This window comes from Asterias amurensis, chromosome 2 (genome assembly GCF_032118995.1).
Source record: "Asterias amurensis chromosome 2, ASM3211899v1".
Lineage (NCBI taxonomy): Eukaryota > Metazoa > Echinodermata > Asteroidea > Forcipulatida > Asteriidae > Asterias > Asterias amurensis.
In genome coordinates, this window is record NC_092649.1 from 24,884,422 (window position 1) to 24,903,611 (window position 19,190).

The following is a 19,190-nucleotide window of genomic DNA, read 5'->3' on the forward strand; positions in this document are numbered from 1 at the left end:
GTTGTTGGTTTAATAATAATAGTACGAAGCATTTATATAGCGCTCTATGGAGAACAGAGTGCTTTACATGAGACTAGGACAAAAAGAAAAACAAACGAACTAGGATGGGTGGGGAAACAGAAATGTCTTGAGAAGGCTTCTGAACACAGGCAACGAGATTGCCTCTCGCAGACCCGCGGGGAGCTCGTTCCATAGGCGAGGGGCAGCCATGGCGAACGAGCTATCCCCAGCTTTCCGTCTAGTTCTACGAACGGAAAGCCGGGTCTGATCAGCTGATGAGCGGCCTGTTACTGCATCAGCAGTATTAGAGTTGTGGGAATGTCGTGGAAAACTAGCAGAAGCAGAATGACTAAAAACAAAAAGGCTATGGATAATGGACCAGATGGCAAGGCAGAGTGCAAATGCATTTGTGCCGAGACCTGAAGTCGGGTCTTTAGTTGCATTACTTAGCCCTATTCATAAGACAGCCCTTTAACTGGGGTCCCTTGCTAAAATTAAGCATGATTGTAAAATATTGCAAAGTTTGACAATATTTTACAAGGGAACTTGGACAGTAGAACATTGTTCATCCTTTCTCAATTTCATAACAATTTAGCAAGGGACACTCTTGGGTGAAAGGGGCTTTATTTGAGAAACTTTACAAGTGAACTTCAGAACTATTCAACCATATCCCTTGTGCAAGAATCTACCAATTAAGAAATAGAAGAATGTTTCCAAATTCATTGTCAGACAAGACAACTAAATCACAGACCCTTTTGTAAACCACAGCTTTGGCTGATAAGGCTCTGGCATTTGGGTTCGATGGTAGTTTTTATAAACTTTTGTTACAAAACTTCAAATACATATAAACCACATATGAACAAAGAATTGACGAACCAACGACCTCCGGATTAATAGGGACACCGCCAATATAGGGCTAGATAGCTCAGTTGGTAGAGCGCCGGCACGTTAATCCGGAGGTCGTTGGTTCGAATCCCTCTCTAGTCAATTCTTTGTTCAACCCCAAAAATCGAAACTTCAAATGAGCGGACAGTGCCTAAACCAGAGCCGAAGCCAAAGCCTTGGGTTTCCAAAATGGCCACAGAGAGATTTCTGGTAATTTGAGTATAGAGCCTTGACTGAATGCATGGTTTTCACCAAGTAGCAATTTAACAGCGCCTGACTATTGCAGTGTCATTGGTTTCATCCGGTTTAATCATCCGAGTTTTTCTTGGCAAAACTCTTTTCTAAATTCATTTCATTGGGCTGTTTTTGTTGGAAATCTTACTGAGCAAATTTGTTTGCTTAGCAGAAAGTTACCAGGGGACCAGTCACAAATGACATGAATCATCAGCCATTTTTGATTGGTAACCTGTTCCTGCTAAGCAGAACTACACTGTGCTCAGAGTTTCTTCTCAGCAGCTCACTAATATTGGTGCCCATATGTTGGTAGAAGTATAAAATAACAATATCAAAAGCTTTGAGCAAGTTGTTATTTTGTATGGCTATCTTCATTGGAATTACATATAACTTCATTGGACTTGCAGTTGTTCATAGACATTAACCTTCGTAAAATGTATCAAAAGTCCCAATTGCTGTTCTCCATTTTTGTTTGGGAGTGTTAATTGTCAGAAACAAAAATTGTTATAAATGCAGAGTCCCCATCGATAACTATCATGTATATTATTAACTTCAGCAAGAAACTAACTTTTTTCAACCAGACAAAGAGCACGGGTAAAAAAAAAAAAAGTTTGTAGAGATTTTGTAATAATTTGATTCCTGTTAACAAATCCTCTCCCGACCCCCTCCCCCTATTAAACCATTGTATTCATTGCCTCTTAACAATATTCAAAATATTATATTGCTGGGTCTTTTTTCTGGTTGAGTTTTTTAAAACCCTTTTTCGAAACCCCAGGTGGAATCGACGAGCCGTGCACGATCAAAGACAACGGGGATGGAATCTACACCTGTAGCTACCGTCCGTTCAAGCAGGGTCGTTACATCATCAACGCCATGTACGGCAAGAAGGAGATCAGCAAAGCGCCCTTCACCGTCAACATTGCCCCCGAGGCAACCGGGCCTGTAGCACTCGTGCGCGCTTTCGGACCTGGCCTTGAGGGCGGTGTTGTGGGCAAGTCTTGCGATTTCACTGTGGAGACGAACGGATCTGTTGGAGCTCTAGGTATATGAATCGTCCAATCATGCCCCACTAAATTTGTTTGTTGAGTTTGCTGAGTTGGGCTATAAAAATATCAGCAGGAAAGTTCTTTTCAAAGCTGAGAATTCTGAAGAATTTACTCGCAGCAATAGAATATATATAGCAAGACAATTCAATTCAATTCAAAATTGTTTTTTTTAATATTAAAAACAACACCAAATAAAAAGTAACAGACTAATGGCATTTGGTTAACAATAAAATTACATCAAAAAAATACATATGTACAAGAACATATAGGTCTGCCGTGGTACTCAATTAATATAAATTCCAATGACCAAATATCTTGATTTCAAAAGAGGGGGTACAAGGAACTCTTTGGTTTGGGCAAATATTAGAGCACCGAATTTGTATCATTTTATAGACCCTCCCTTTTTATACGTATTTTTTTGCCGCCATTTGGAATCATGAGGATCGCCTTTTAATAATAATAATAATAACCCGTTTTTATATAGCGCTTTTCACACCCGGAGGGCGTCCCGAAGCGCTTCGCATTACCCCTGGTCACTGAGCCTTAAATCACTCCTTAAACCATCTCAGCTCCCTGGTGGGGAGTATGCAGCCGTTTAGGTATCTGACTGTTAAACATTGTACACCAATTCTCAAATACCTAGGTTTCTCTATTGAGGGTCCATCAGAAGCCAAGATCAACTGCAAGGACAACGGAGATGGATCGTGCGAGGTATCGTACTTCCCAACGATGGTTGGAGAATACGCCATTCACATCACGTGTGATGAAGAGGACATTGTCAACAGCCCTTACATTGCTCAGATCATACCCGACAAGGGCGGCTTTGATGCTTCTAAGGTAAACAATTTTGACCATTCAGGGTTTGCCCTTACAGGCCTGGTCTCACTTTTTTTTTTTTATGCAAGTCACCAGACACACAAGGCCTGAAGGCCACTTCAAGGTGTGGGCTACATTTATGTTTGTCCAGAGGCCGTTGCAACCTACTCCAAGGGCTGAAACAGGGTTACCCCTTTTACAGTCCATACGGATGTAGGCTTGGGTAGTAGAGCAGAAAGCACTACCTCCCTAAGTTTGCGTAGCAAGTGTCATGACCGGGATTCAAACCCACACTCTGCTGATCAAACACCAAAGCTTGAATCCAGTGCTCTTAACTGCTCGTCCATGACACGCCACGATTACGAGAACGATGATGATAACGACGCAAAGAGAAGGCATTCTATTGGTTGAATTTCTCCGCACAGATCACGCCCATGCTTATTCAACCAATCGAGGGGTGTATTGGTGACGTTTTTGTCTGGTTCTCGTTAACAAGGCCTGTGTGACCCGGCTTTAACTTCTTTTAGTGAATTCTAAAGTTAGCTTTTCTAGTCCGCAATTTGAAATGAAATGGAACGGAGGCTTTTTAACATAGAACAAGCCAGCCGGACCATTGGAGAGAGTTCTGACTGGTCCTCAGGTTATCCAAGTATGGGCGACCAGTTCAACAATGTTTGTTATAGATTGGTTTTATGGTGAATACTCATTTATAAATTATGTTTTAAAGACAGTGGACACTATTGGTACATGTAATTGTCAAAGACCAGTCTTCTCACTTGGTGTATCTCAACATATGCAAAAAAATAGCAAACCTGTGAAAATTTTAGCTCATTCGGTCATTGAAGTTGCGAGATAGCAATGAAAGAAAAAAAACACTCTTGTCACAGGAAGTTGTGTGCTTTCAGATGCTTGATTTCAAGACCTTAAATTCTAAATCTGAGGTCTCGAAATCAAATTTGTGAAAAATTACTTCTTTCTCGAAAACTACATAACTTCAGAGGGAGCCGTTTCTCACAATGTATTATATTATTAACAGCTCTCCTTTGCTTGTTACCAAGTAAGGTTTTCTGCTAATAATTATTTTGAGTAATTACCAATAGTGTCCACTGCCTTTAAACAAATTAAGAGCAAAATTTGAAGAAGTATGTGTGTACAGGTTCTTCTTAATATCTGTTTTGAGAAGGGAAAAAAGCGAATAAAGTTAACAATTTGACTTTTGAATGATCCTTGTAGGTCAAAGCCTACGGCCCAGGTCTTGTGAAGGACGGCCTGGAACTCAACAAGCGCACTGAGTTCACCATTGACGCCAAAGCCCCTGGCTGCGGACAGGCTCCAGTCGGAGTCCTGATCGCTGACCAACAGGGCAACCCTGTCAAACCGGACATCAAGGACAACAAGAACGGGACGTTCACCGTGTCGTACACCCCTGTCAAGCCTCTGAAGCACAATGTGGCCGTTACATGGGGCGGGGTCAGCATCCCTGAGAGTCCGTTCAAGGTGAGGTTTGGGGAGAAGGGGTAGAGTGCTTTTGTCGGACCACATCAGGGCCCAATTTCATAGAGCTGCTAAGCACCAAAATTTGCTTAGCATGAAATTCTTCATTCATAAAAACAGGATTATCAACTTAATTTCCATTTGTTGCATATTGCTTGTTACTGGTATTCAGCTGTTGTTTGCTTATCCTGAAAGTCACAAGGAAATTTGGCTTGTTATCCTGTTTTTATCAAGGAAGAAATTTCATGCTTAGCAAATTGGTGTGCTTAGCAGCTCTATGAAATTGGGCCCTGGGTCCAATTTCATACAGCTTCTAAGCACAAAAATTTGCTTAGCATGAAACTTTTGCTTAGATAACAACAGGATTACCAACCAAATTTCCACGTGATTTCCAGGACAAGCAAACAACATTTATAGACGATGTGACCTCTAAAGTCACTCGAAAACCATAACATGATTCGCGTGCATACCGCCGGGCAAAACCTTTGTGTTTTGGCAGCCAGCTAGAAAGTGTATGCACTCTTACCATGACTACGCGTCTTTTTGCCCGGCGAAACATGACGTATACAGTGTTTTGTCAACAGAGGGCAGTTTGAATGTAAACATAGGTCACATCGTCTATACATGTACCATTTGAGTTATATTATTTCTCCATTAATAGTACACAGGATAACGACTATTGGTATATTAAAGGGTCTATGTACGTGTACTTTTTCCTAACACAAAACACAATGTCCATAGATTTACATTAAACTTACACAGTTTGAAGATAATGATAGTAGAAAGCTTCCCTTGAAGTTTTACTTACTGAGGTGCTGTAGTTTTTGAGAAATGAGTAAAACAAATAATTTTCGTCTCAACTTTAGCATGTAAAAGCGTACTGGTATAATATCAAAACTGGTTAATGGGATTTTACATGCTAAAATAATTTTCGTCTCACTAAGACGAAAAATGTTTTGCGACTTGTTTCACTCATTTTTTAAAAACTACAGAACCTCAGTTAGTAATATTGGAAGGGAAGCTTTCCACTTTCACTATCTTCAAATCCTGTAAGTTTAATGTAAATCTGTGGACATTTTGAAAAAGTACCCGAATCCTTTAATTACTAGTTCTTTGCATTTGTTTTTAGATCAACATTGGTGGCGGACTGGGCAAGGTCAAAGTTTACGGTCCCGGGGTCGAACCCAACAAGGTCAAATCCTCCAAGCCTACCCAGTTCACTGTTGATTGCACTGAAGCTGGCAAAGGTGAGTGGTAGTTTATTTCTATGCATAATTTCCCTGTAGAATTCTACACCTTTTGTAGTTGTGTTATTATAGAAACTGAATAAATACTTCCCTAAGATTTATTGGCAGTTAAGAACAGTCTCAGCTCTTAGCGAAATTGAACCCTGCTCTAGCAATGGGTTCGAAACCCACCCGAGTGATTTGCCTGTGGAATTCGGAAGTACTGAGTATACAGTTGTTACACACATTTGTGTATGAGTAAAACTAAATATTTGATATCCCCAATGCAAATATAACATCTATAAAATAATATCCTGTTTTCTTCAAACTGCCTCTAGCTACCGGGCAACCTCGGTAGTCTAGTTGGTAAGACACTGCTCTAGAATTGCAAGGGTCGTGGGTTCGAAACCCACCTGAGTTACATGTACATGCCTGTGTTTGTCACAGGAATCAGGAAAGTACTTAAACACACATCGGTGTATGGGTAAAAACCAAAAGTTAATATCTTGTTTTCTTGTTAAAATTTTTAAATGCAAACAGCCCCAGTTACCTGCAGTGTCAAGTCCAAGCCAGGCGTCAACGGTCCGAAAGAGAAGGAGATCCCATGCAAGGTCAAGGACAACGGAAACAACACCTTCACCGTGGACTACGCTCCAGAGGCTCCTGGTGACTACAATGTCGGGGTCAAGTTCGGAGGCAAAGAGATCCCTCAGAGCCCCATCCCTGTCAAGGTCATCCCTGATGTCGACTTCAGTAAGATAAAGGTCAAGAATCTAGAGCCAAGTAAGTGGAGGTTTACTGTTTATTCAAATTGTTATGGCATCATCTTTATTATTATTTTTTTGCATGCAGTAGAATGTACTGAAAGTAGAGAAATGTCCAACAAGAAAAAAGAAAAAAAAGCTTTTTCTAAACAACTGATCCAGTTTCATAGAGCGGCTTAAGCAGAGGGTATTGCTAAACAGTTATCTGCTAAGCAGATATGAGCAGGATACCAGTCACAAATTGCTACTATTGGCATGGTAGTTTTGCTGGTATCCTTATTCTGGTAAGCATAATTTTGTTATGCTTAAGCAGCTCTATGAAGTTGGCCCATGGATATGTGTCCATAAATTGGGCTAATTGAAAGGTAGGGTCATAGATTGGTAAACTATCTGACCATGAAAACTCAACTGCAGCTGTTCATGTTGTAAACTACATGTATTTTGAGAAAAGATTCCCTTCGAAGTAATATGGTGTGGAAATTTGTTGTCAATCCATTTTATGCTAAGAAACGATTCATGCTTGAATTGTTTTTCAGTTTTCCGCGATTGCTTATTCTTATTCTTATTCTTTATTTGGCCATTAAACAATTACAAATACAAGCAGACAGTATGTCAAATAGATAATATAAGTACATGTACAAAAGTAAATACAAAGCAAGAAAAACAATAAGGGCACAGGAAATTATAAAACAACCCTAATGTGGCCAGAGATGCTATTTGTACCCGCTGTCACGTCGCTAAAAACGTGGATTGATTTGACGATCCTTAGTTTTTTGCTGCTTTCTCAGCATGTAGACTCTTAATTCAGCTGAAAATTTCACATGTGACTTTCATTGTACATGTAGGCCCCCTATGTTTCTTGATAATTGTTGTACATAAATAGGCATTAAATCGATAAAACCCAATCTGTGACCTTAGCTTTAAACATGAATTTTATTTTGAGATTTTTTGTTTTTACCCATTCCCCTGCATGGTTAAATGCTTGCTAGATTGTGGATGTTGATTTATATCTAAAAGCTATGAATACTGAATATTGCATGATGTACATATAGTTTAGGTACATAAGTTCTCTTTGTTTTAAGGAAATGTGTGTATCCTTTGTCCACCAGTTTCATCAAGCCATTTAAACTAACAAAGCATTGGCCCATCCATCTCAAGAGATTTGATGAATACATTTGAACTCCAAGTTGATTTTTTATTGGATTTTCTTTGTGTGGAAACTTCACCTCCATGTCCATAAATTAGAACAACAAATTTACTATAGACGATGTGACCTATGTTCAAACCGCCCTCTGTTGACAAAACACTGTATACGTCATGTTTCGCCGGGCAAAAAGACCTGTAGTCATGGTAAGATTGCATACACTTTCTAGCTGGCTGCCAAAACACAAAGGTTTTGCCCGGCGGTATGCGCTCGAATCATGTTATTGTAATCGTGTGGCGGCAGAGGTCACATCGTCTACAGTCATCATAACTTAACGGCCTCAGATCTGTAAGGAGATATGAATAATGCGTTAAACACTGGTTTTCTTATGGTCTCTCAGCCGTTAAACTCGGGAAACCATTCACCCTAGAGGTGGATACCAGTGAAGCAGGTATAACCAAGCTCGCCGTTTCACTCAAGAAACCAAACGGAGAGATAATTGAACCCGAGATTGAGCCGGTCAGTGCCAAGTGCACCAAGGTATGCTTCACGCCTGAAGAGGAAGGCCCCCATGAGCTTACGATGAGTCAGGCAGACTACGATCTTGGCCAAATTATCATCATCATCAACGTTGTCGTGAAGACCGATCCTTCGATGTGTTCCGCTAGTGGTCCGGGTTTGGTCGGCGGCCATGTCAACAAGCCGTCCGAGTTCATGATTAATGTCGGCGGTGCGGGTCACGGCGGTCTGAGCGTCACTGTTGAAGGTCCCAGCGAAGCGGAGATCGAATGCAACGACAACGAGGATGGCACCTGTGCTGTGTTCTACACACCCATGATGATCGGCACCTACACTGTCAACATTCTGTTTGCCGATGTCCACATCCCTGGCTCGCCCTTCGCTGCGAAGGTCATCGACTCCACCTTGGTGGAATCTTGGGGGCCTGGATTGTTCAAGGGGTACGCAGATATGGCCTGTCCATTCGAAGTTGACTGCCAGGCTGCTGGCAAGGCCCCTGAGAAGGAGGGTGTCCTCCCGGTTGAGTGTTCCGTCGTTGGACCGGACGGTGAGGTCCTAGACACCTCAGTGAAGCGCGACCCAAGGGACGATGATCTCTACATACTCGCATACACACCCATGGAGGAAGGACAACACACACTTCATGTCACCTACGGCGGTTACTCCATCCCGGATTTCTCCCGACGCGTCGATATCGGCAAGCCCATCGATCTGAGCGGGGTGACGGTCAGAGGAAGGGGATTCGATAACAATGATGGTAAATGGCTCCCTCGTTGGTCACATCAACGTTGCGCTTTGTATAACATCATGCAATCATATGCTGTGGATAATCATCATGGTGGTGGGATAGTACTTTAATACTCGGTGTCACATTAATTTCCCCATGACAATAAAATAACTGAATGTTGTTCACTCTGAATTATTTAATTATCTTCCAGATGAAATGGTTATCAAGTTCCCAATAATTATAAATGATGTAGTGAAAACAAGTTACTTGAGCAGCACTTGTGCTTTTTTCAACGGGAAACTTTACCCTTGGTTTCCTTATATTTAATGATTTAATACATATTTTTATAGCAAGAACAGCTTCTAGCAACAACACTGATTCTTTTCCATCAAATAAAAAACTAAGCTAAAACAGACTCCCCCTTCAGTTTATTAGTGGAAAAACTTCTTTTCAAAAAGGAATACATTTAAATACATTTAAGGCTGTATCTGAATTGGCTATCTGCATCTTTCTGTTTTCATCTTGAACCTCTCTGTGGATGCTTGCCCGTGTCATGGGGAGAAAATGAGACACTTAAAAGTATCTTCATCGGTGCTTTGACCATTCACAACTTCAGTCTACACGCTATGGATCTCCATCCATTATCTACCTTCAAATCATTAAGCAAACATTCTGCCAACTTCAAACCTTCTTATTTAAAGGCAGTGGACACTATTGGTAATTACTCAAAATAATTGTTAGCATAAAAACTTACATGGTAACAAACAATGGAAGATTGTTGATAGTATAAAACATTGTGAGAAGCGGCTCCCTCTGAACAAACGTAGTTTTTGAGAAGGAGGTAATTTCTCACTCAAATATTAAAAGACTTCAGAAGAATTCTTTTATTATACATCTAAAAGCACACAGAGTTGTGAAACAGTGGTGTTTTTTCTTTCATTACGCTCCATCAACTTTGATGACCAATTCAGCCCAAATTTTCACAGGTTTGTTATTTTATGCATATTATGTTAAGATACACCAAGTGAGAATACTAGTCTTTGACAATTACCAAACATGTCCAGAGCCTTTAATAGGACAGGTAAGAAGAAAACAAACAAGAAAATGTCAGTGCGGAGAGACCTTAGGGGGTCGTCTTCCATAAATGACCAATGCTGCACCTTTTCATTTTAATAACACTTATCTTACATTGTGACTAATATTGTTTTCTTTTGGTACAGGTTTAATTAATCTCGGGTACAGAATTAAGGAAGATCATGTCTGTGTTTTTGATACCTGCACAATAAATCCCTTTTTATGTGCCTTTTTTTTTTTAATTTTTTTTTCAGCTTTTAGTTTCCATTCAACATGTACAATTTGTGACTAGTTTCCTGCTTACTTTTGCTAAGCAGAAAATTGTTAAGCAGTATAGTCTGCTTGAGCAGGGCCCAATTTCATAGTGCTGCTTAGCGGCCGATTTTGTGCTTACTGTGTAATTTCTATTTCATAGCGCTGCTAACCATAAGCACACGAAAAGGCATGTTAACCTTCCGGTGCTTACCGGACGAAAATAAATGACGTCACAATGCAAATCCCAGGAAAACACGCAATATTTCTGCTAACCTGTGAAATACGCTAAAGTTTAAGCAAATTTTTCTGCTACAGTAAGCACGCAAATTTGCTTACCGTTAAGCAGCGCTATGAAATTGGGCCCAGGTCTATGAATATGGGCACAGGTTGTGAGAAATGTACATCAACATGTGTCTGTGTGCTCAGAAGAAGCACTATAAAATTGGGCGCTAGACTCAGTTTTGTATTGCAATTTATTTGAAGAAGAAAAAAATGTCATTATGACTGTCTTGATGTATTTACGTTGATGCATGTTTTGCAACAAATAATTCGCAACAGTTGAACTGTGTTCAATTCTCCTGCGAAACATTTGCTGCAAAAAAAACATGTGACATCAAAATTTGATTTGCGTTTACAGGAATTATGAACCAGGCTTTAGAATGCACCTCAAATCATGTGTTTAGATTTGATTAGGGAATTTTCTTTTAACTCTATCACCTTTTTACTTTTTTTGTTGTTGTCGGGTTGAGTTTTTTGGAAACTAACATTGAAGTTTATTTTTTAAGGGTACACCTAATATGATATTAAATTTGCATCTTCCTTTCCTGTATTTTGTTTTCCCAATAACTGGTTTGTTTCCACACTAAAACATTGGTGTCATTATTTTGCACATGTAAATTTGTTTTCAGTTTGGAAAACAAAGAAGTTAATTGTCTTCAGTTTGCACATTGTGACATGTTATTGTTACACTGAAAGTCAAGGTGCTTTTCTAATTCCATTAATTGTGAAGCGCATGTTGTCGTGGTAAAGGTTTGCTAACATAACGAAAAAAAAACACAATCCCTTTTGAATTTTGCCATTTTGTTTATGAATATGTAGGAGTATTCATTGCAAGGGATCCATTACAGTATGATAAGGGGGAAGGTTCTGAGGGAGGGACAGGGGTGATTAGCAAATGGAAAAACAACGGACTTGGGTGATTAGCAAATGGAAAAAGAGAAAGATTACAAATTAAACGAATACTGTAGAGCAATCAGACGGATTTTTATAGTTTTCAAATTATAAGAACATGCACACTTTCTGTGTTTTGTGTGTGGCATGGTATAATGGGTGTGTTCGTTTAGCTTCCCTGGGTCGACCCCCGGTTGCTTTGAATATCATTGCAGGGGCTCACCCGGGTCAGCCCCCAGTGCCCTGCTTGTGGAGTGGGTCACTTGGGGTGACCCGACGTGCATGATGTTACCAAGAGAGGGCGAGTGTGATCGTGATCGCACCCAATATTTAAAAAATGAACGGGGGAACCTACAAAAAATTGTTAGTGGCTGTTGTTTTTACCCTTTATGATTGGAGGAACACTCTACTAGGGTCGAAATGTCGGACTATTACCTAACTTTTTTGTTTTTATACCATAGTTAATTTTGGTTGGTAAGCAGCATCAGCTTATTCCACTTTATCAGGGAAAATTTCTCACTTCATTATGGGATATAGTTGATATTTAGATTTTATGAACTTCAGAATGGAAGAACTTAAAATTGTATAATAATAATAATAATAATAATAATAATAATAATAATAATAATAATAATAATAATAATAATAATAATAATAATAATAATAATAATAATAATAATAATAATAATAATAATAATAATAATAATAATAATAATAATAATAATAATAATAATAATAATAATAATAATAATAATAATAATAATAATAATAATAATAATAATAATAATAATAATAATAATAATAATAATAATAATAAGAACACTTATGAAAGATAATAAGAACACTGATGGGTTTTGAGAGCCTCTTTGAACTTTGTGAATAGATGATTGTGGATATTAAGAGGCAGAATGTTCCAAAATAGTGGACCAGCATGAGAAAACCCCCTGTCACCCCAACAGAGCAGTTTTCAACAACTAGTAACAAAGATTTTTTGGGTTGCAAACTTTTTTACTCCTGTAGCTGTATTTTGCGACTGTGCTGCTGAGTTCCAGGTTGACGCCAAACCCCTTGGCACTCCTCTGGACAAGGACCTACTGAAAACCGACGTGACTGCCCCTTCAGGCAAGAAGGTGAAACCCGTCATGAAGGACAACAAGGATAACACCTTTGACGTCAACTACACTCCAATTGAAAAGGGTAAGCGATCTTATACGTTTGTCCAAAAAGTGTTTGAAAATGTGGGTATTTTATGTAAGTACTCAACGAAGACACTATCAAAAATAAATAGAGAAATAAATATATAGGGAGCCTAAAAATACATTACCTGTTACCTGTTACCTATTCCGTTGTCTTCTGACCGTTGGGGCACGCCTTGAAGACTTGTCAATCAGTTGCCTCCATCCCTCTCGATCCTAGGATTTTCTCAGGGAGTTATTTAGCGTCAGGCCCATCCACTCCATGAAGTTGTCCTCCCACCTTTAGCTCTGTCTGCCTCTCTTCCACCATGTACAGTGCCTAATGCAGGACTGCTTAGCAAGTCCTGATGATCATGAAATGTGCCCATTATTACCACACAATAAAGTAAACAGTAGCTTTCAAAGCTGTGATTCAATACCTGAGAAGACCAAAGTTGCTTCTCAGAAACTTGGACTAATAAATGGTCATAAATTTGTTCATCTGAAGTGAAACTGGAAATTATTTTGTTGTTGATTTTGTTTGCAGGTGAGCACACAGTTGATGTTTCCTTCGCCGGCCAGCCTCTTGGTAACTCGCCATACACCGTCGGTGCCATTCCGGGCCACGATGCTTCCCGCTGTAAAGCCTACGGCCCAGGCTTGGAGTCGGCCGTCACCAACAAGCCGGCTGTCTTCACGGTGGAGACCAAGGGCGCCGGTAAAGGTGGACTCGGTCTGGCCATCGAAGGGCCCTCAGAGGCCGCCATGGAGTGTGTTGATAACAAGGATGGTAGCTGTACCGTAACATACCTGCCAACTGTACCTGGAGACTATGAGGTTCACATCACCTTCGCTGATGATCCAATCCCAGGTGAGATTATTGCACACAAAAAATGGTTTTTCATGTTTCGGTAACTGCCACCTCTAACAAGACACCCAGCAAGGGCGTAGAGAAGGTCAGTAAAGATGTTAATTTTACCATTTCCAATATACATGTATGGGTGAAGAATGGAGAAAAAACTCACACATTTTTCAGTGACGTTTCACCACCACACTATTAGCTAGTGGGTTCATCAGACTGGCAACTCGACCATAGCTGGTTTTCTCTAACTTCAAAATATTTACAAGCAGCTACCATGCCCTCTTTAGTTGTTACTGATAACTATAAAAGGAGATGCTGTGAGACCAGCTGTGATGAGTTGCCAGTCTGATTAAGCCATTAATGAGTGGTGAAACTTAACTGAAAATTGTGTTCTCCATTTTTCAACCATACATTGGAATTTGTAAAATTAACATCTTCACTGAAGTTTTAATGGCCGTTCCTTATTAATCTGTTCAAGAATTAGTGTAATAATAATAATGTAATAATAATAATATCGAAGTCTTATATAGTGCACGTATCTACCAAACAAGGTACTCAATGCCCTGAGTATATACAAACTTTCAGAAAGATACTTTATTGAAGTGATGAATTCTGAGACCCAATTATTAAGCACCTTATAAGGGTTTACAAGGTGCTACGGCGCATACAGCAGCCGCAGCCAGGAACACCGGGGCGAATCCCTTCTCTTTCCGATAAGTGCACTGGGTTATTTCACATGCGTTACACAACACACGGGACCAACGGCTTTACGTCCCATCCGAAGGACGAAGCAATGGTTAAGTGTCTTGCTCAAAAGAAGTGCATCTTAACAAACAGGTTTTGTGGTCATAGAAGTTACAAAGTTTGTATCTTCAAAAATAGTTCGAATTCAATGTTCTTTCTCACACTTGTTCACAGGTTTGTTTCCAATTAGTGTACATCACCATTAAGACTATACGTTTGGCTGGTTTATAGTTTCTCTCGTCCCCAGCGCCTTGCGTTAACCAAAGGCGCTGGGATGGGCAAACGTATCAGGCACGCTCATTGGTCTATCCTGAAAATGTTCATTCCCGTCATGCATCACACTCACACTGCACCGTAGACCTTATCGCAAATACTCCGTACGCGCACAAAAGATGTGTAATGAGGTGCATGCTGGTCTAGCTAGCTATCAACTTTGATCACTAGCTAGACCAGCATGCAACTCATTGACAGTTTGCGCTTGCGCAATGGTATTTGCGAAAAGGTCTATAGTAATAGCACTGTACGCATGACGTACTTCCTGAACAAGAGTCTGCCCAAGCTGATTAGCCCATCCCAGCGGTCTGGATAGACCTGGTCGCTGCGGCCCGAGCGAAGTTAACAGAAAGCCCAAGAGTAGAAAGGAATTTACTCTTCCAAAGACCCATTGCCTTTAAATGCTTTCCTATTTTCTAAACACAATACAGGAAGCCCATTCAGACCCACTGTCTGTGACAGCATTGATGCCAGCAAGGTGAAGGCGAGCGGGCCTGGCCTGGATAACAAGGGAGTCAAGGCTAACGCACCTGCAACCTTTAAGGTTGATGCTTCCAAGGCAGGTGGGAAAGCTCCTCTTGATGTCACCATCATGCCAGAGAGAGGTGAGTAATAACAACAATAATAATAATGTTAATAATAATAATAATAATAATACCAATAAAGAAATTATTTGTAAAGCCCCTAATGCAAATATCTTTAAGCATATAAAGAGAACAATAAAATATACAATCATAATATATATTTCAAAGAGAAATTATCGGTGTTTGTGTTATGTTCATGATTTCAGCACCAATTGAGAAAGCAAAGGTAGTTGACAACAAGGATGGTACATATGACGTCACCTATGTGCCCAAAGCTGAAGGAAAGCTGCAGGTTGACATCGAGTATGGAGGCCGACAGATTCCACAGAGGTGAGTGTATCTAAAGTGATGTTAGTTACTCATTCAAAAGTGTTCTTATGTCCTTGGTTTTTAGATATACATGTATTGGCCCTCCGAAAATTCAGCAAAATTTGTATTGACTAGATCGTAAGCATATTAAACCATTTTTAAATGTATAAAGGTCAACTCTTGTACTCAATATTATCTTCAAGCAGGCTTGAATCCTTGATTCTGATTGGTCCAAAGCAACACGGAGTATGATAAAAACAGTCCTTATCATACCCTGCTTTTATAAGCTATATGCAAAACAAACAGCTTTATAAGAAGTTACTCGTCCTAACTCGAGATAAGACTAGTCCTAACTCTTTGTGAAATCCACCCCTGGGGTCGATTTCACAAAGAGTTGGGACTAGTCCTAACTTAGGACTAGTCCTAGGAGTTATACAAATTGCATGGATAGTCTCAAGTTAGGACGAGTAACTGGTCCTAACTTGAGATAAGACTAGTCCTAACTCTTTGTGAAATCCACCCCTGGGTTGACATCTGTATGGTGTTTCCGCAAACCTCCCTTAGTTAAACTTCTTTCGTGCAAAGTTTCAATACCTACTTACATCTTTATTGTTACCTTCCCCCCCCCCAGTCCCGTGTTCACCAAGGTGCTTCCCAACAAGGCCGATGCCAGCAAGGTCAAGGTCAAAGGTCCCGGGGTTGAGAAGGGAGTGCTTGCCAGTTTACCAGTGGAGTTCACCGTGGATACCAGGGATGCAGGAGACGCTGATCTGGAAATTACCATCACTGTAGGAACATTATTTTAATCATTAAAAACACAAAATACTTTGGGTTGACCAGAGTGGAACATGAACCTGCCACCTTCGGCTTAACCTGTAGGTGCTCAACCAACTGAGATATCTAGTCCTTTTGTTGCTGGTCTCCCTTTTGGGTAAAGATTTGTGTGTGGGTACCAGTCAAAAGCCACTCATAAGTTGGCAAAACATTCATGTACATGCAAGTTAACTTTGTTATCCCATGTCAAGATGTATTAGTATGAATACTCAACTAAGGCCTTCGGAAAAATAGTTTCATGCCTAGAGAAAGTATTGCAATGTACTTATTGCTCTTAGTGAATCTATAGTGCAGTAAGTTTACTCTGGATCAAAATTGTTGATCAATTTATACATTTAGTAATTCGGTGGAGAAATCGTTTCCATTGTTAGATCTTTCCGGAAGGCAATTAGTTATCCTCGATCATCACACAAGCTTTCTTTGAAAAAAAATCTTTGTTTTTAGGTATATTTTTGTAAAATGTATCTTTTTGTTTATGATGAATGAGTAGGGTAGATGGCCTTAGCTTTCAATCCAAACCAGACGCATAAACAAGAACAAACAAATACACATCCATTCATAGAAAAAAAGAGGGGAATGGGTTTAGGGGAAAGGAGTCAGAATCAAACGGGAAAATTATAGCAAATAAAAGTTTCTATTTTTGAAACTATTATGATTGATGTAATTATTGCAAATGTCTTTGTTGTTCCCCACCAACAGGATGGCTCAGGCAAACCAATCATACCCGAAGTCATCGACAACCAAGACGGTACCTTCAAGATCATCTACACACCCAAGGATGTGGATCGCTACACCATTAAGGTGAAGTACGGAGGAGTACAGGTCCCCAAGTCTCCCTGGGTCATCTCCACAAGCCCCACCGGAGACGCCAGCAAGTGCGATATCATCGGTGAGTTGTGATTGGTGGTGTCTTTATCATTCATATATAGCCGTGTAGATATTAACAACCAATCAGCAGTCATGTACTAGGATAGCCTGGTGAAAGAATTGAAGAGCTAGTTTAGTCTGACTCGTTTCACATCAGGCATGTCAAGGCCCAATTTCAAGAGCCTGTTGTTGTGGCTGGTGCTGCACTCAATTTTTGCTTAGCAAAGAAATTTGTCAAGCAGTATTTTCTGCTTAACAGATTTTTATGCTGAGAACGTGGATGCAGTTTCATATAATAAAAAAATTTAAAAACTTGAGTCACTTTGAATTGAAACTTGCGTTTATTCGCAAATCACATCTGCAAATAGTACTTCGTTTAAAACTCCTTCACACTTTTCATCTCACTCGCAATATGATTTGAAAGTGTGAACTAAACTAGCTCTTTAATCGAGCCGGCTACCAGTGTAATGGTTACCAATGAAATTATAACCACAAAATGAGTCATCGAAAGGTAGTTTGACATGAACTTCATCATCCTATTATATGAAACCATAAGGACAGTACTACTGAGCATTCATTTAGAAGCTTACCCCATACTCGCCTAGACTGTAGACCTAACCCCCTGGAAGTGCATCTGCCTAAAACGACGATCGCTCCTTTTTACCCGCATTAACCTAATCTTGGGACAAGGCAGAGACGTGTGAGCTTTTTACTGAAACAAAAGTAGCAACTGTATTGGGATCAAGCTAGGGTGCATCAAATCTTCCAGTAAAACATCTTGGACATCTATAAGGAGTTTTTTCAGCCTTTTAATTCCTTGTACAGTTTCTTTACTAGCCCTCGAGTAATCTCCTGGGTCCACTTCCATAGAGCTGTTTAAGCACAAGGAGTAGCTAAGCACAAAATAACTATGCTTACTAGTTAGTACAAGGTTACCAGCCAAAATACCATGTCACATGTACAATTTATGACTGTTATCCTGCTCTTTTTTGCTTAGCAGAAAATTGTTAAGCAATATTTTCTGCTGAAGCAGCTTCATGACCCTGGTCCCATCTGAATGATATCTGTATGCTCAATGCATTGGCCTGCATCATGATATGTGTGGAATTCATTGAGAAAAAAATTCTGTACAGCGTTTACTTTATTCCATTCAAAGCTACTCCTTACCACTAAAAAAGAGAAGGTTTTTGTTATTTTTTTTATGTAGCAGTCAACTTTCTAGCAAATGGAAGCAAGAGTTGTAACACTTCATATGAATTCATAAACCAACACAATTTCAACTAAAGATTTAGCTTTTGATAAACCTTCCCGCAAAAAATTGCCAAAAGATAAGATCTCCAAGATGTTTGTTTTTCTGGAAGACCTTTAGGAAAAAAAAAAAATCAGTTTTTGTTTCCCGGGGGGAAAAAATGTCTTTGCCCAGGATTGGCATTAACCTTTTAAGATGACCCATAATTTTGGCTTTCAGGCTGCAAAAGCGGCAATTATGAGATTCCCGTCAGACGGCGTAGCCTTAGCTCTGAGAGTACCACGACAACACGTACCACCACCACACGCACTACAACAACAAGTAAGGGATATCCTGCAGGCATCGGCATGGCAACCAAAACATCAAATTATTAACATAGAAAGATACGCCAAAAACAAAAACAGTTGTTGCACTGCTTCTTGCAGAGAGAAAGCAAAGAAAACCGGTTGTGCATTTTAATTGACTTTTGAATGGATATGTCTCCTGTAGCATGGCGCGTCGTCAATTGAAAGAATCTACATTCCCAAAGAATGCTTACTGATACTTAGATACTTGGGAGATGCGAAACCATATCAACTACAGACACTCTGTACATAGGTGTTTACAACATTCAGTATAGACGATGTGACCTATGTTTACATTCAAACTGCCCTCTGTTGACAAAACATTGTATACGTGATGTTTCGCCGGGCAAAGAGACACGTAGTCATGGTAAGATTGCATACACTTTCTAGCTGGCTGCCAAAACACAAAGGTTTTGCTCGGCGGTATGCGCACGAATCATGTTATGGTTTTCGAGTGACGTCAGAATATCAGGGGTCTTGGATTCAGATCCCAATGAGGACCATCTGATTTTTCTCTCTCATACCATGTTCGAAACTTTCAACATGATTTTGAAAAAAGACTTAAAAATTCTAAGATTGTTTAAGTGCGATCGCC

At 39.9% G+C, this 19,190-nt stretch overlaps 1 protein-coding gene across 1 annotated transcript in view; it reads left to right on the plus strand.

Annotated features, from left to right (window-relative positions):
- LOC139954333 (filamin-A-like) overlaps positions 1-19,190 on the plus strand; it is a 132,331-nt gene that overhangs the window by 62,499 nt on the left and 50,642 nt on the right. The window contains exons 10-22 of the mRNA XM_071954089.1: positions 1,895-2,161; positions 2,809-3,002; positions 4,215-4,478; positions 5,605-5,722; positions 6,242-6,484; positions 8,010-8,885; positions 12,375-12,551; positions 13,077-13,400; positions 14,840-15,013; positions 15,199-15,322; positions 15,933-16,089; positions 16,835-17,024; positions 18,471-18,572. Of these exons, the coding sequence (XP_071810190.1) occupies positions 1,895-2,161; positions 2,809-3,002; positions 4,215-4,478; positions 5,605-5,722; positions 6,242-6,484; positions 8,010-8,885; positions 12,375-12,551; positions 13,077-13,400; positions 14,840-15,013; positions 15,199-15,322; positions 15,933-16,089; positions 16,835-17,024; positions 18,471-18,572 (3,210 nt within the window). The remainder of the gene's footprint in view (positions 1-1,894; positions 2,162-2,808; positions 3,003-4,214; positions 4,479-5,604; positions 5,723-6,241; positions 6,485-8,009; positions 8,886-12,374; positions 12,552-13,076; positions 13,401-14,839; positions 15,014-15,198; positions 15,323-15,932; positions 16,090-16,834; positions 17,025-18,470; positions 18,573-19,190) is intronic.